This window comes from Alligator mississippiensis, chromosome 5 (genome assembly GCF_030867095.1).
Source record: "Alligator mississippiensis isolate rAllMis1 chromosome 5, rAllMis1, whole genome shotgun sequence".
Lineage (NCBI taxonomy): Eukaryota > Metazoa > Chordata > Crocodylia > Alligatoridae > Alligator > Alligator mississippiensis.
In genome coordinates this window covers 168,171,327-168,189,529 of record NC_081828.1, presented here as the reverse complement: position 1 = coordinate 168,189,529, position 18,203 = coordinate 168,171,327, and the positions used below count along the sequence as shown (strand labels likewise).

The 18,203-nt window shown below is 39.4% G+C and overlaps 1 protein-coding gene across 3 annotated transcripts in view; it reads left to right on the top strand.

The window, feature by feature from the left end:
- The window catches only part of PHF14 (PHD finger protein 14), a 312,624-nt gene extending 307,947 nt beyond the window's left edge, over window positions 1-4,677 (top strand). For all 3 annotated transcript variants that reach the window (XM_059728970.1, XM_014603199.3, XM_014603196.3), the window contains one exon: window positions 4,494-4,677. In XM_059728970.1, coding sequence (XP_059584953.1) covers window positions 4,494-4,568 — 75 coding nt within the window. In that variant the 3' untranslated portion in view covers window positions 4,569-4,677. The remainder of the gene's footprint in view (window positions 1-4,493) is intronic.
- Window positions 4,678-18,203: the final 13,526 nt, after the last annotated feature.

Sequence of the window (18,203 nt, the reverse complement as noted above, 5' to 3'; positions counted from 1 at the left end):
TCATTGTTTAGTATGTTCATTAGTATCCCTTTCTTGGTCCTTCTTTATCTTTAAGGAATATTAAGATCCCCAACTACCTCTCCTTTCCCTGGGGCACACAGAAGGAGGAGAGTGAAATTCCCTTGGGCTTGTCTATCAGTGTCTGACAGCTTTTTTTCTTTAGATGGGTAGAAGCCCAGAATCTATATAACAAGAGGAATGAGCTGAGAGAAGAGTAGCTATGTAGGAGTTGGAGGGTATATGTGAGGAAGCAGAAGTAATTATGTTGAGATCTGGTGGCCAGAGCTGTGTGCAAGCATTTATTTCTAGCAGTGGAAAATTTCCACTGCTACAGAAGATTCTGGGAGAGGGAGCAGTGCAGGCATTCAGCCTCCAACAGTCCCCATTCTCTGTGCCTTCCAGAGACCTAGGTGATCCTGGTCTGGGACAAGCATGGGAAACAGTGAAGCAAAGCCCCTATCCACTCCTCATATTGGGGACTCTGGTGTGAGAAATGGGCCAGGGGCTTGCAACACTACTCCCACAGGAGCTGAGCAAAGGGAACAGCCCCAGAGTCCCTGGTATGTGTAGAGCCAGTGGGGAGCAACTTTTATCAGGTTAGTGTTTGGTTCCATTTCTCCAGAAACTGCCATTTTCGGTTCAGGAGAAACAGTGTGAACATTTGTACACTTGTGATTTCTACCAGGAGCATGGTGATTGTCCCAGTAAAAATGGAAACACTTGGACATGGTCCAGGAAAAATTATTGAATAGGGGAGATGGGTTGAAGGGGGTGAAGGTCACTTGCACCAGGCAAAATGGGGTAACTCCTGAACAATTCCTGAAGAACCTAGCTTTACAATCCCCCTGTAGAGGAGTCACCCATTAAGGAAGATTTCCCCCTCCTCCCAAAGAACTAACATAGCTTCTACTAGAATTTTGTTTGAATATCCCAAGGCTCGTTGTCTTGTGTAGACAATTCCTCTTGCATATTAGCTTTAAGATTCTTGGCAGTATGAAGTTGTGGACTTTTCATGGGCTTTCTGACCTTATATTATCCCTTATTTTCATCCTGGGGTTAGACTTCGGAAGTGTTCATTCTTTTCAATAGAGATTATTTTTTTTATCATTTCAGCAGATTAAATAAGCTGTGGTACTTCATCCTCCAATGCTACTGGTTCTTTTGGCTCTAAAGACAAAAAAATAACACACCCACCAGGTCAAGAAATTAATAACATAGTAGAGCATTACAGCTAGCTTAACTTATCTAAAGCAGATATTTCTACTAGCACACCACTTCAGAAGACTGCTTCTTAAGTTAACTGAGTCAATGAACGAGAGAGACTGTTCACAAATTATCCTGTTCACATCCTGTTCACAAATTATCTTCCTCGCTTTGATCATTATGTGGAAGCCTACAAGAAATCCCATCTAAGCAACAGCTTGTTTGTGACTTTAAGGTTATAAGGCATCATGAACTCCACTATTAATGCAGTGACGATAATGCTGCAAAAATACAGAAGAAAGTAAATGGACCTGCATACGACCCTTAGTGGTCAATGTATGCCGAACATATCTTGCCAGACTGTATTTCATATGCTAAACTTTGAGTTTATGGTAATAGCACAGAGCAGGAAATGCTACACATTTTCTTAACTAGGTATTTTCTATTAGCTTTTGTGTATATGTGGCCCCCATAACCCCGGTAATGGAGCAACTCACTTAATGTAATCATCTTTCACCATCCTTTCAGATTGAAGATGGAAGCTGAATTACAAAGAGAGGAAGAGCCAGATTGGTTTTATATCTCCTTAGACATTGTCATGCCAAAAAATAGGCATCCTGCCCTAGAAGAAAGACTTAAATTGACATGGTTAAACATCTGGGCTCCTGGAGTCAATGGAAAGGTTTTGGATGCTTCCAGAGCACCTAAGAGCTAAGCAGGGAGATGCCTAGAATCAGCTATTAGGAAACAGTAGGCAGAACCATGTCATAACGTCAGGTCTCCACCTTTCCATCTCCCCCTGCCATGAAAATGCCAGTATCACTTGATATTCATAATCCCACTTGCTTGCTCTCATTTTCTCCCCCTAAATTTTCTACTCTTAGCTGTCCAGTGATTCATCTTTAATAGCAAGGGGTGAGGGTGCCTCCACGCAGATTATTTTATAGTTTAGTAGCTATACCCCTCTCTTTGAAGGTAGGAGATGAGAGTTTAAATTCCTTTAAACTGAGGAGGACCTAGAGCCAAAGCCTCCCATTTTCTGGATTGGTACTGTAACAACTGTTCTATTGTGCAAAGGGTGGGAACCGGTTTCTTGAATGAATGATTGCGGGTGCTGTAGTTTGCACTCTTGTGTTGTCAATGTGAGTTAAAAATGCTTTCTGAACACCTAATGGAACAGGGACCTACACTCCTAATGGAATCAGGGACCTACACTCCTCCCAGCTGCAGTCAGCATCACAAAGGAAGGTTAGCTGGGAGTTAAGTGCCTAGGTTCTTGATTTAGATTGTTTCTGAGCATGCTCAGAAGCCTCAATCTGTGTGTTTAGGAATTTTCCAGCCAAAATGAAGACTCAGTGAATTTCAGCACCAAAGCAGCTTGTTCTATCTGTCGTGCTGTTGATCTAAATTGCTTTTAGTGATGTTGTAGGTGCCTAAATCTTGCCTATGTTCCATTTATGTGCCTAATAGCAATCTGGATATGGTCTGCAGTGATTTGCCTAAGGCAAATCATCTGGCCCTGCAGGAACAAGACCAACTCCCTGTGCAGTACCAGCAGCATCAAGTCCAGTGAGCACACAGTATGCATCAGCCTGGGGCTTGCTGTGCACATAGCACAGCGGCCAGTACAGACATACACTGCCCACAGCATGTAGGCTGGATCCAATGCCACATGTAGCCCAGGAATGGTCTGGGCTGCCAGATGCAGCCTGCACCCTGGACCCCCTGTGCCACATGGAGCTCTGGGACCAGACTGTGTGCCATGGGCAGCATGTGCCCTGCACCAGGGCCATGTGCTAGCAGTCCCCTCAGCCATTGGCTAGACTGGGCATGTGCACTGCATACTGCATGGGGGATGGCATCAGGCGTACGCTGTCTCTGGCAAGGTCTGATCCAGACCAGCCCTGGAGCCAGTATGGAGGTCTGGTCAAGCAGGGCCCTCTGTACTGTGTGCAGAGCGTACAGCGCCAGGTCCAGCCCTTGTACAGCACACAGGGCCAGGGCTGAAATGGGTCAGTCCAGAAATCCATGGTTTGGATCATACAATTTCATAAGCTGGATCTGGCTCATGAGTCATATGTTTGGCAGCGCTGGCCCAAGGAAAAGCAGAAAGGTTTTGGTGCAGCAGGTAGAACTGAAACCAATTTTTCTGAGTCCCAGGCTAGTGTCCCATCCCTTCTTCCTTTTTGTGGCAATAGCTCTGTACTACTGACCTTGGAAAAGAGCGTTCAGAGCACTTCTTAACACCTAAAACTTCAGTGCAGTGTTCCTATCTTTTTATTGAGGCTGACAAGGATTTCTGGTTTTGTAAAGCAAAATGCAATCTGTAAGAAGATAGTATGCATTTTGAATGTATTCAAAGGCCTATTTATGATGAAAAGGGTTACAAATTGTCCTATGAAATATTTCTTAAAGCTTCCATAATTTATACTTTGGAGGTCACCATTTAGTATTGGACACATTCATTTCTATAGAAACAAGCATTATGATGTCACTTCATTTATTCAGTGTGATCCAGAGAAGCCCACTGTGAATTATGAGCCCAACTCTTAGAGCTGAAGCTGTAGAATATTGTAAGCATGCTGCTGCCTGACATGCTCATGTTTCCTATTTTAGACCTGACTGATCTTCAGATAACATATGGTGGTACAAGTAATTGGAAAATTGGCAGACCTGTCAAGAAAATATGCTAGATGGGACAAAAATACGTTGCTGCAGCACATAAAGTGTCTCTGAAGTTAAATTTATTGTCTTTTATCAAATGGTGAAGTAAACGTATCTGGTCTCAAAAAACTGAAGCATTTTTCAATGGCAGATGCTTTCCAAAAGTAATTTTTATGACAGCAGTGAAAGTTTTTTGCATATTAAAGGGAAATTAGTGGAAACCTCTAGTTGAGAACCAAAAAAAAAAAAGTGGGAAATACCTTTTAGTACAAAATTTAAATATCATTGAACTTCACTTCTATGTTTTACTGGCTTCCTTTATTTAACACATCTCAAAACAGCTAATAAATCAATTGACCCTGCATAGGTTATCTAATAAATTGAGGTTACCTAATAAATTACTATTTTGCTAAGAAGAAAAGTGGTTAGAACTATTTGAAATCTAAGCAGTTTTTCGTTACTGATTTCTCTTCTGTCTGTAAACTAAAATAATTAAAATCTTACACTTATTTTCTGTCAAAGAATGACAAAATATTGAAAGGGTAAGCTTTTATACATATTGGTATCTCTGCAGAATATAAGTCTCTTCAGTAAATCAGATTTTTTTGTGTTGTTTTGTTTTATAGGAGGATGAAAATGAAGCTGAGGAAGAAAATCTATCTCAGGAGCTGAACATGGAACAGAAAAATTCAAAAAAATAAAGATAACTGTCATGTTTGAAATATTTGCAAGTTGTGTATCAGTGGTTAAAGTTTCTCATTGTAAAATTAAGAGAACATTCTCAATAAAGTCATTGAAAATTAAAATTCATGATGCACTCAGGAATTGTTTAAATGGCTCTTGGTGACATTTATGATTATATTAAAAATTGAATTTTTAAGATTGGAGGTAAAGATCTGTAAAATTATAAACGGTTTTAGAAAAAATGCAGAAAAGCAATGTTAGATACTTTCTTGGCAACACTTGCTCTACAAACTTATTAAAAGTTTTTCACGATGGCCAACAGTGCATGTTCTGGAAAGGGCAGTAGTAACTCACACTCATTCAGGTATCTCTGAGCATAGTTATTTGCATTTGACACTTAAGAGTTTATTAAAAGTATGACCAATTAAATGAGTACATAAACTTTTCATCTTACCAGCCACTGAAATCAAAAATAGTTGGTAAGAGCATTCAGGTCCATCTTTCAAGAATTTTCACCTGGCAATAACTTTATCTGTTTTTATTGCGTGCTATTTAAAATTGTTCTGTGTTGCACTGCCAAAGAAAACTTTTCCCTTGGGCGATCACAAGATCTTTCACAGAATGTTGAGCTGATCCCATTATTTCCCATTGCATATGCTCACACAGATTTAACTTGTCTGTAACCATTCTGCCAATCCAAATAAATTAATCTTCCTTCTTCCTCTTGTCCCTGCTCCTTCACAGGTATCTGCAGAAAACTTCCTGTTCCAGGGCTGTGCATATTGCTTTACATTTTTTCTTTAGACTATGTCAGCCAATAAATAACGAATATAAAAACTCCAAATTGAGGTTTCTTGCATGATGGTATTGAAACCTGGTATTGAAACCTCAGGATATGAGTAACACTGATTGAAGTTGTGGGGTTTACTTGTATTCTGCTTTGCCAGAATCAGACTTTAAAATGATATTTGTATTTTCTCACTAACTTGCATTTCTATCAATGTGTTACATCCTGTTGGTGTATTTATTTACACCATTTATTTATTTATTCGCATCCATATCAATAACAAAAAACCTTCCATTTAAATTGTTGAATTTGAGAGACTGTCTCTCAGAGCCATTCTTCTAGCCCAGGGGTTCCCAAAGATTTTATGCAGCGGCCCAGCAAACCATGGCCCAGAAATGGCCGCAGTCTAGCAAACCACAGCTCAGCAGTCACACCCGACCATGGCTTGAATTTCCAGCTGAAAGACAGGTAAGGATACCCCATCCCTGGGTGGGGGATGGGCCAAACCCTGCATTGCCATGGGCCCTGCACATGGAGCCACGGCCTCTCCGCCTGGCTCTGGAGGGCCGCAGTTTGCTGGTCTGCGGCCACTTCTGGTCTGGCAGCTGACCCGCTACGGCCTGGCAATTGAGAACCCCTCTTCTAGCCTGTCAAACTCATCTTTCTTCTATAGCATCTATCACAACGCTAATGAATTTTTGATAACTGTGAAAATCAGCATCTTTGAAAAAGTAACTGGTAGTGATGAATGAACATCAGCCAAGTTTGAAGAGTGAATGGGACATAAATATAGAATTTAGAGGACTTTGTAGGAGACTTAGGAGAAGTTAGCCCTACTACAGCTGAAAGCTGGTGAAGAAAAAAAGCAGTTTCTGGCAGTAGGACAGACCATCTTTTCAGAGTCAGAGAGTATGATTTCTCTGTACAAAGCTTCATCTGTACAAAGCTTCATTTCTGTCAGCTACTCTGTCTGATGAGACCTGCTTCCATTTTAGCCTCTCCAGCAAAAAGTGTTAAATAGTTTCAGCACAGCTGCATTAGAAGAGGTAGGTGCAGCTCCAAAGGTTTACAGAAAGGACACAAGATCACCTCAGTGGCTCTTTCCAAAATCCTGTCACCAGTTCTCTGTAAAAAAGAAGAGAAGGGTGGAATAAATATTCTTTTTTTACAAGTCAACCCCAAAATGTCAAGGCCAGTTCTAACAGCGTGATTCTTACAGACATTAGAAAGAAACAGCAGAAATTTTCTGACAAAGAACCCAGAGCAGTTTCATGGTGAAGAGCAAGATTGAGGACTTTTGAGAAATGGTAAGCTGAGAAAATTAGGCCCCTTTAAGGAGTATGTGCATGGTCTTAATACAGTTGCAATGCATGATGGAAAGGAAGGAGGTTTATTTCAGAAAGGGATGGTTATTTGCTGAAAGGGAGTGTGGATGTCTGCTTCTGAAGTCCCAAGAAGCTAAAGGATGGGTTTCATCCTCATTTACCTCAGAGCAATTTAGTGACTATAGTGCCAGTTCTGTAAAATAATCTGTTTCAACTTGGACCCATTGAAATGAATTGATACTATTACTGGTCTGTGTATGGCTGTATTTGTTTTTAAAGCTCTTAAGGGTTGTGTTTCCAGTGAACTTCCCATTTTCCTGAAAAATCTTACATGGAGTTCTCAGATATACACTCATACTATGCATCATATATAGACATTAATAAGCTATTGAAAACTCCTTTTTACACATTAAAAACTGGTGAGTTGGTGTATATGTGTATCTTTTTAAGTAATTTTTCTAAAAATTACTACATTATAATTATATACAAAATACAATCAGTACCGGAATTCACCAAAACCCCAGCAGACACACATTAAAGGCCACTGAAAAACATAAACAATTAGAGCTGATAACCAGATAGGAATCAGACTAAAGACTCAAACTGTTTAATTTAAAACATAGTAATAAATCATAAATAAAAGATTTCAACTACAAAGGAAATAATTAGCTGGATTTGAGAAGAAAGTATAACAATGGCCAGGAGCATAGGTCAGAATTCAATCCTAGCTTCATCCTTTCCAGGAAAATGGAAGAATGATAAAGATCTCTGCTTTAATATCTTTACTACATACAACATTCTTTGATACAGGTCAATTTAAAATATAGAGACTATTATTGCCACATCTAAGTTTAATTTTTGGTGCCAATGATTTCAGCTGTCTGAACAACCCTCTCAGGCTGTCTTGATTGATTTACTATACCTTAAGTTTCATAAGGATAAAATATTCTTTCATCCAAAATTCTTCCCAGAAAAGGGGCATGAATTCTACCTTCATCACATCTTGTGTGCATATTTCCCCATATCCACTAGATGAGGGGTTCTTCATAAGATGGGACTTGGCTTTTATCTCCAGAGAGTTAAAGCCTTTGAAGTCCATCCTATATATACTTGAAGTCCATCCTACATGTACTTGAAACGTATCCAAAAAGAATAATATTTTTGACTATACTGGAAGAGGGAGATGGGGAAGCAACTGAGATTGCTTTTATTCAGCTGGTCAAAGCTATTTTTCTTTAGGGACCTATTCTATACATGTATTTTGAGCCTACCTTAATTTGTCCTGTTTATTTTTATTCACTTTCCATCATATGCAGTTGTTTCATTTCATTATGAACTAGGCTGCTGTAAAAATCTGGATACAAGACTGCTATTTCCCATCTTCAGTCTTCACCAGGCAAGTCAGTATGGTGGCATTATCCTGTTGAAAATAACACATTTGTCTTGTTCTGTAGAGCAACAGCTATTTTGAGCTAGGGGGATGTTTTTTTTCTCTGCTTGGAAAGGACCTGTTCCACCCTTCATATTACAGCAGCCATGCAGCTTTCTCTGTTGCTTGTACTGGATTTGCATTTATTTTTGTTACTGATGTTATTCCTCCTTCCCACCCCCATTATTTAGCAATTAAAAAAAAACACAGGAAACATTTTTAGACACCAAAACTTTGAAATTATTATTCATGATTACTTAACTTCAGAGAAAAGTAAATTATTTATTCAATTACAGTAATTTATCTTCTCAAAGTGGTTAATTAGAATATTACTCAATATCTATCTCTCTAGGAAGAACTGGGAATATACTGGTCATATTCATTTTATCAGTTATATTCATTTTATCAGTTACAAATTTCATAAATTGCCTATAACTATCAGTGGCCTCTTACAGAGGCCACTGATAGTTATAGGCAATTTATGAACTTTGTCTCCTAACAGGTGTGTGCCACTTGCTTGTATCTTGGATAACAGGGTCAGAAATTTGAACTATGGGGATTCTGTCAGAGACATACTTCCCCCGCCTTGGACAGTACATTTTAAGGTTCAGTCCTAGCCATATCTGTAAACTGCATATACTTTTTCTGCTTGACTTCCATTATAGACAGCCTCAGTGATCAGGTAGTAAATGTACACTTCTCAACATGAAATATCTTATGCATACCACTCCAATGCAGTAGGTTGGAAAGCCACACTGACTAGCTGCTGACCCAGTGCTAGAAGTAAATCATCTGGCCTGCAAGAAGCCCCATGGGCCAGATCTGGCCCTTGGGGTCAATAAGTTTGACAATTCCTGTTTTAGAATTTAATAGATAATTGCATCTTTAAAAGAATTCTGTAGGACGGTGTCAAAATTCTTAGCATGGGATTTAATTTTAATGAGCCCTCAGAGTTGAACAGAATAGTCAATTAAAACATATTCATACATAATTAATTAGAACTATATAATTATAAATTATATTTATTATAATGTATAATCTATACATATACAATATGTGATTCATGTTATTATTTAGGACCTACTCAATTTGCGATCTTGTGGATTTCATGGAAATTGCAAAATTGAGCAATGTCCACGAAATCCATGGGGGAAAAAATAACAACCAAAAAAATTACTAAAAATAAAATGCTGGCTCCCCAGTGGGAGCCAGCGATCCTCACAACTGCTGCAGTCCAGCCTGTAGGGGCAGAGGGGGAGATGCCAGCGCAAAGGGAACAGCCAAGATGGTGGCTGACTCTGCCCCTTACTACTGACTAGAGCGGGATGCCCATTCATCAGCACTGCCCCTCTCAACCAATGAGCAGCAATGGGTGGGCCGCATGATAAACAACTCTCTTTACCAATCAGCTGCAATGGGCGGCCACGAGGACCCCTTAGCCAATCAGAGGCATGTGAAGAGGGAAGAAGGGGTTGGTGCTGCAATAAACCTGCAAAAACAGTGACCAGCGCTGCAATTGGCCAGCAAAATCAGTCATCTGCCTGCTCAATTTCAGTAGGTCTCTAGTTATTGTTATATATGTTATAGTGTAAAAGTGATGTTCTGGACAATGATCCAGAAATTATGCAAGAGCAAGGATTTTTTAGGGCAATATCCTTTATTAGACCAACTGTGTAGTTGGGACAAAGTCAGACAAGCTTCTGAATGTAAGGCATGCTTTCTCAGGTCCTAAGAAAAAATGTGTTGCTTTCAAAAATGTGTCTGACTTTATTCCAACTATACAGTTGATCCAATAAAAGATAATGCCCTAAGAAATCCTTGCATCTTGTATTGTCATACATTACAATCATAGTTAAAAATGCTCAGGTTAAGGTGATAGAATCATAGAGAAGTAGGGCTGGAGGGGACCTCCAGAGATAATCTAATCAACTCCCTGCTTGAGGCAAACCTATGCAAACCATCTTAACAAATCTGTTGTCTAACCTATTAGTCAACGTGATATTCTAAATTTAAAGTTACCTGTACAATTGTTTTAAACAGATTAATTCTACTTTGAGGCTGTTGACATCAGGTGTCTAGCCCTGTCACCACTGCAAATGTATTTGTGAAAGTCTTCCGCTGATCATTCATATCTACATCAAAAGGTATTTGGCTTTTTCAGTATATTAATAACCATGCATGTGCAATATCCTATGCATTATGCTGAGAATATACAGTAGTTTACATTGTCCATCACCCTGTTAATAATGTCTCAGAGTATGATACTCATGAATCTGTATTACTCTGTATATTTACTGTTCATTGTTGCAAAAATGGTAGCTTCAGAAATATAGATTAACAATTTATACAATTCCTAAAATAATTTTTACTTTCTGCTAATCATTATATAGGTTTATACTTTAATATAAGGTAAAACGATACAAACAACTAAACCTTTATACACAGACAGTTTTTGTGGAGGAGGAACACATACAAGATAAAGTATTTCAGTTATTTGCTGCTGCTGCCTTCTGTATTCTTGGCTACTGCAATGCTATAAAGACTCTTGCCAATTGGTTTTTTGCCCTGCATCAGGCTGAAAAGACTAACTCTGCCTGACATTAGGCTGAATAGGCTTCACGCTATGAAAAGTGAAGGTTGATTAGAAACTGACTCCATTTTACATCACCTAAAGAAAACAATTTTTACATAGCAATGAATGAGCAACTTCTATCACCTATCTAAGACTATAGTGTGCAATTGTAGCAGGTAATAAATGTTTCCCTATGGTGAGTTCAATGTGGATTCTATGGTTATGTTATCTGGAAAAGAAAGTAACATGCTGAAGGCAACAGCATGAAAATGCATGCAACTATGGTATAATTCTGATTTGTTTTAGAAGAACTATTAATTTCCTTGTTACAAAGCCAAGTAAGAGCAACCCTTTAAAACTGTTGAACCATGAAAGCCATTTCCTTAAGGGTTTTAAATTTGGGAACAGACTCATGAAATTTATAGCTTTGATGAGATATTCTTTGCCTGCAGTCAAAATGAGAGCCAGATCATTGGTTTCCCAGCATGACACCTATGTATTCTTGTGTGCACTAGATATCATTAGGCTCATAATAACACAGCTATCATCACATTAACGTCTGAAAGGTTCACTTTTGATGCTTGGTTTAAGTCTTTCTTTTATACCTACTGCATACTAAACAGCTGAGTGAAAAGAAAAGCCATACACTACCTATATTGGACTATGGTTTCTGCAATTTAACCAAAAACACTAGTTTTATGCCTGATCCCCGTTTCTTTTTTTTGCCAGGTCTCATTTATTTTCAAAGACCAGTCATAGTCAGTATCAATAAATGAATTAATAGGATACTGTAAATACAGCAGTAGGTGACAAAATAGTAGCAGCAATTTATTCCAGTTCATGTACAAAGGACAATTCTATACATTGCATACATATTGCTCTAATAATTTTGAATTTTAAATTAATATTTCAAGTTTATTTACTATGGACAGAACTACTTCAGGGACTGGTGAAGGTGACTGTGTTAGAAAAAACAGGTAGTGTTCCACTGTCTAAAACTTTGCATACAAGTTAATGTGTACTTTGGTATATCATAAAAACAGATCTGGGTTTTCCAATCGCCACAGAGATCGTCTGGCAGAGTTCCAGCCTGCAAGAAGCTTGGGGGGGAGTGGGAGGAGGGCGATCAGTAGGGGGTGCCATGTGCACATGTACACAGGCATGTGACTGCCAGGCAGCCTGGAGAGCAGCTGCAGGTAAGTCTGGCACTGGGGGCGGAGGGGGGCAGGAATTGAGGCCTCCATAGTGAGGGAGGGAGGGAGTTGGAGAGTGCTGGAGTCGAGGCTGCTGTCCACAACCAGGGCCCCGGGGGCTGTGGGTGGGAGGAGTGAGGAGCACCAGTAGGTCGTGGGGGGCTGTGGTTGGGGAGTGAGGGGCACTAGCAGGGTTGTGGGGGCTGTGGATTGGCAGTGAGTGGCAATGGCATATCAGGGTTAGTCAGCACCACAAAGCAGTGTGTGGGGGGAACAGCCGCAGCTGGACCTGCATCTTGGTGAGTGAAGAGGGCAGGGGGAGCTCTGATTTTCCATGATAAAAAACCCAAAATCAAATGCCAAAATGTATAGTTATTTAGAATTTATTTTATTATAGTGATTGAGGCACTGGTAGGCTTCCAAACTGCTTAAAATTCTAAATATATCAATAAAATATTATGTTCAACTGATACCTAAATAGTGGTATTTCATTTTAATCACAGAAAAATACAGATTTTGTGATTTTTATCACAGCATTTGCAATTTTTAAACAGAGAAATTCAGGATCCCTGAATAAATACATCAATGAATGCATAATATATCATAACATATTTGTGAAATAATTAAAGTACAGTTTTCACAGCTGTAGCGTATGTACACGTGCTATGTTCTTGAGAAGAAAAGAAATTAATCCCCTTAAAAGTACACTTCCCTTCCAAGGTCTATCATTGTCTCTTCCTCCTGATTTGTACCATAATCTATCATCTGTTTCTATGTGTTTTGATCTCATTTATAAGTCCAACAGGGTATGCATTATATCTGCTTTTATTTTACTTGCCTTTATAAATGTCACAGAAGTGCCAACTTTTGTGATTATATTCAATATTTGATGTATTTTTTAAAGCTTCCACTGCTGGATTCACATGAATAAGTAGTAATCTCAGGGTTTTTTTAAAGTGCATCTCTAGCCACATATGTGCATTCCAGAGAAGAGATTAAAAGCCTTGGCGATGAGATGCTGCCCACTGAATTGAGAGAGAGTGCAAGGGAGCTCAGTGAGGTGGTGGCAATAAAGCTGACCCTGAACTAGACAGAAGGTAAGAGGGAGCATTGCTATAAAATGAAACAAAAATGTGGAAATACTAGACAATAGAATCAGAGAACATACAACTTTATATGTAAGGGTCAGATGAGGAAAGAAAATCATGAAGGTCTTTCATAGCAGTACTTTGATGACAAGTCAGGCTTGGCCAGAAATTTCATTCTTAACTCAGAAAAATATACTACATAGATTATAAGAAATGCCATTTTTAGTGGGTCGAACTATAGGTCCATCTTACTCGGTATCCTGTCTCACACAATGGTAGAGAGTGGACGCTGAAAGGGAGAGTGAACTTGGTATAGCCAGAGTTTTATTACTCCTCTCGCACTTCCTTTATCTATTGTTCCTCTCTCACTTGCAACCTCCAGCGGCAGTCTCACTATGAAAATAGTTTCTTGTGTCTCATGCTCACACTAGTGAGTATGCAAGTAATTAATTAAAGTAAAACCTCAATCTCACTTTTCACAAGCAGGGGAATGAGGTATGCCTGAGAATAAGAAATATTGCTATTTTCAGGGCCTATTCCCTTTGGCCTTATTGAACTTATAGAAAATTATTTTGTCCACCTAAAGGAGGGGCTAGAGGTCACAAAGCGTTTTGCAATTGACACCAGGCCAGATGAGCGTATTAAGCACTTTTCCCATGTCTATCAAACAATAATGTTGCTACCTAGTCCTCTATGAAGTATCCAGTGAGGATCATCTCAAGTCAGTTCCTCCTGGTATAAAACCTAATACTCTCCCAGGAAGGAAGGATGAGCTTACAGGCAGTCCATCTCACTAGTGAACTTGGTATATTACGCACCTGCAATTATTCCTTCTGGAAGATGTTATCCAAGGATGTGGTAGATTTTCTGTCACTTGAGGACCTAGTCAGAATTGCTATTATAATAGGGTCTAGATAGAAAATTTAGATTCATGTAGTGGAGGAGGGTATTGTGCCTGTGGCTTTTATAAATATTGTGCTTTTTTTGCTACAGTGGTGAATGCCTTAAAAAACATTATTCAGTGTTTACATTGTTGAATGAACAAAGAAATCCAAAACCCATTCTGTGCACATAATAAAATGTGGTTAGAGGAGAATACAATAAAGGAAAAAATATTTTTCTGTTTGCTGCCACTGGAATTAAACGTCCTCTCTAATTATATAAGTAATGGGCTTTTTTCTCTCACTTTTTTTCTCTCAGTTCTCAGCAGCCCTAACCTGTCTCTTTCTGGTAGAAAACAGCAGTATAACAGCTGCTCTCTGCATAAATCTAGACTTATAAATAATCCATCTACTTAGTTTTTGTGGTATTAATATTATTCTCATGATCATTGGTAGAACTTCCAATTGTGTAAATTAAAAATAGTATGATTGTATGAGGGGGTAAGTCATCTTGTTATGGCTCCCAGGTTGTGACAAGACCCATTTTGAACTCTTGACAAAGACTGCCCCCACTCAACTTGGCTGTAAGTGGGTAGCTTGCCGTGCAGATAGGGAGTCAAAGGTGGATTGACTTGTTGCTTCTGTATAGTTACTCTAGTTTGCCTTAACCTGAACTGCCTATTGGATTAGCGTAGTTAGGTTACTTTAACCTACTTGGAGGAATGTGGTGGAGGAATTTACATGATGATATAGTTTGTATGTGTCGGACCTTAATATATGTCAGCTCTGAAGCAACTATTGCCAGTGATAAGGAAAAAAGTTTGAGAGGACTTTGATCTTTATTCTGCAGTAAGTTCTGTAAAGTTCTTAAGAGCTCCATGAGACACTACTCAGCAAAAGCTTAAGATCTGTGGGGAGTACAAAACACTAATTAGCTGGTGAAAAGATAGAACAAATTAGCAGTGGTCTTACCCAGGAGAATGGCTTTGGGACTTTTCTTGTTAAATTTATTGCAACTGTTGGTCCACTATGAATGTGTAACATCATTTTCTTTAAAGAGCAGCTTTTCAGAATCAATATCCAATTTTTTTTTGGTTATTGATGTTAAGGCAAACATTTAATTTTCATAATTTAAATGTCACTGTTCCAGTGTTTACTTAAATGATAACATTAAAATATCTATGAAAAAAGAAACTAATAGAAATCATATTTCCTTCAGATATCATCAAGCCTCTCTTTCTCCTGTTTCAGTGACAAAGCCAGCTACAGCACTCTTCAGTGAATTGGCCTTTAAAAAAAACCACTTTTTTTATTATAAACATCAGATAAAGGCTTGATGTGAAAAAATGCCTACTTAGACCTTCATTTATTTTCTGCCTTGCTCTCAAGCCAAGCATTATCCAGAAAATAATTGGTAATTTTTAGATCAACTATTCTTTATCCCACATTGATCATCTTAAGGATGTGCTCATTTAATTGCTAACAATCCTCCTCCAGACCCTATTAAGTAATTTTAAGATTCCTCTTTAGCTATAGCACCAAACTGCTGATTCACATGTTTTCTCTTCTGTTTTTTAGCTGATACAATGCTGAGGTTTTCTTCCTAATAGTTAGGCTCTCTATTTCAGCTGGCAGCTTGACATTTTTCCCTTCTTTCCTTCTGAGTGCCTCCAGAGCGTTGAACAATCTCAGCCCTCTTGGTAGTAAATATAGCTGAAAATTAAGGTCTTTCAGACCAGCTTGTACAACAGACTCTCTCTAAGAAATAAATAATTGATTGTAAATTGAAGGTTTCTTTTTGAACAGTCAGAGAATCTGTCACAATCCAGAGCAGTCTTTTTAATTGCTTTGAAACTGGGGGTTTCAAACCAGCTTCATCTGAGGTCTGTGCTGATGTTTTTGTAGTGCCACCGGTGGCAGTCAGAGCATCTCCAAGAGGAGGATTGTATTGTCCCTGCAAACTTCATTCCACTATAGCCTATAGCCAGCACACACACAGCCAGAGTATACAGGGTTTGCTGGAGAAGAGGCATGGTTAGGGTTTGTCACACATCCTTATGTAGTCTCTGCAGAGTTATTCTTTTCTTTTTTTCTTTTTTTTTTGGAGCCTCTGCTAGAAAAACAAAGGAAAGGCATGTTGCACTGCTGAGTACTCAGACCCAGCTGGAACAAGGAGATGGGATTTGCACTTCACTGTCTCAGCTGATGCAAATTTAGTCCTTCAGGGCCAACAGTTTAGCAATAAATTTATTCTAAGCCAACCACTTACCAAGACAATGTCTGCAGACATTCTTTTAAAACTCTCTCTCTCATGCTAGAAGGGACTCTGTTCATCATTACACACTAGAATTAATGCACAAATTTACTGCCATGTGGAAAGCCATCAAGATGTGAGAAAAGCACTGTTAAAATAATCCTGTAATTTTTAAAGCCTTTACTCCACCCTGCTAATCACAATGAAAGATCTTTTCAGGAACATCTAGATCTATTAGCTACCTTTGTACCATTGATCAGAAAGAGGGCTTGATTCACCTGTTGACTGGCTGCAATAGACAGATTAACAGCAGTTTAGGGCTGGAAGGAGCCTCGTGAGATCATCGGGTCCAGCTCCCCTGCCCTGGAAAGGAAAGACTGCTGGGGTCAAATAAACCCAACAAGGCGTGTGCCCAGTCTCCTTCTGAAGATCTCCAGGGTAGTTGCCTGCACCACCCCTGCTGGGAATCTATTCCAGAGTCTGGTCACACAAACCATGAAGAAGTTTTTCCTTATATCCAGTCTGAAACGTTCTTCTAGGAGTTTACGACCATTGCTCCTGGTTTTCCCCTGGAGTGTTTTGGTGAACGGTTGTTCACCCTGATGCTCACCCCTGATATATTTGTAAGCTGCCACCAAATCCCCCCAAAGTCTTCTATTTTAGGCTGAACAGTCACATATACAGGCAACCCTTGCTTAGTGCTTTTAATTGATTCCTGAAAAAATGAGTGTTAATCAAAACAAGCATTAAGCGAAACCAAAAGTATTTGACAGCCCAAGATAGTGACTGCAATTGTTTTTAAGGACCTAAGATGGCGACCATGAGCATTATAACAAAACTCACTGAGTGCTAAGTGAAATCAGGTATCACACTTGCCATTAGTTTTTAAGGTTTGTAACCCGATGTGATTTTAGACTTTCAGCTTCTAAATGCTAATCAATAATCACATGACAGCAGTGACCAGGCAACTTTATCTTCTGCATTTGGCTCGGAGGTTGAATCCATTCCTGTGGGCACAGATTTTTGCGACTGTTGTGCATGCATAATGTGTTGTGATGCACTTTGTATGTGACTACTACTGTACTCAAAATTATTTGGAGGCTAGGAAAGAACCCAGTGATTCACTTAATGACCAGAGAACAACTTAAATCAGTATTCTGGTATCTGCACTAGCTGGCCACTGACATCCAGACTTAATTTAATATGTTTGCACCCTATAAAAATCCTATGTACCCTGGGGTTGTCTTATCTAGGGACTGCCTCCCTCCTGATGCAATACTGTTATGGTTGCAGTCAGTAGGGTCACCTGATCTCAGTTCTCCCTTACTATAAAGGACACAGGATGGCTGTTTGGGTGTTCTCTGGTAAAACTCCACAACACTGAAACTTGCTTCTTGCCTTGTTGCTAAATTGCCTCATTTTGATGACCTTCCAGCCATGCTACAAAAGTTGTGTTTGAAGGATGTTGAGAAAGAGCTGAGGATGTACTTTCCATAATAATGAAGGAGTGAAAACAAGTTTCTGTATATAACCAGCTGGCTGAATTTGTTGGAATCATTATTTTCATGCTATTGGGATTTTTATTAAGCAAGGTATTCAGCTGCATAGAATTTGGGATAGGTGGCTTTTAAAATTATTTTAAATCTAAAATATATATATTTAATTATATATTCTCCCTGCGGCTGATCGCACCGACCTGGAAGTGCCAGCAGCATGCCTGGAAGGGCCAGGGGCATGCCCGGAAGTACCAGCAGTGCTTCTTCTGGTGCCCCCATTCTCCGGCTGGTGCTCTCAGGACACCAGCGCTCCCGCCTGCCCCTGCCTGTCGCTTAGGCAGGGAATGCTGGCTGTCAGGGGATCCACCAGTGCTCTCAGGGGGTGCATGTGCATCCCTGTGCACCCCCTACACGTTACCACTGGGCCCCTCTTTCTTACAAAAGGGGTAGGATTTATTTCAGCATACAATATGTCCATACTCTAAGTCAGGGGTTCTCAAACTGTAGTACATGTACCCCTGGGGATACGCTAGATACCTCATGGAGAAAAGCAGGAGAAATTGTGGAATGGCGGATTTCATTTTCATTATAATAATAATTGGCATATAAGGGGTTAAAGTAAATGAA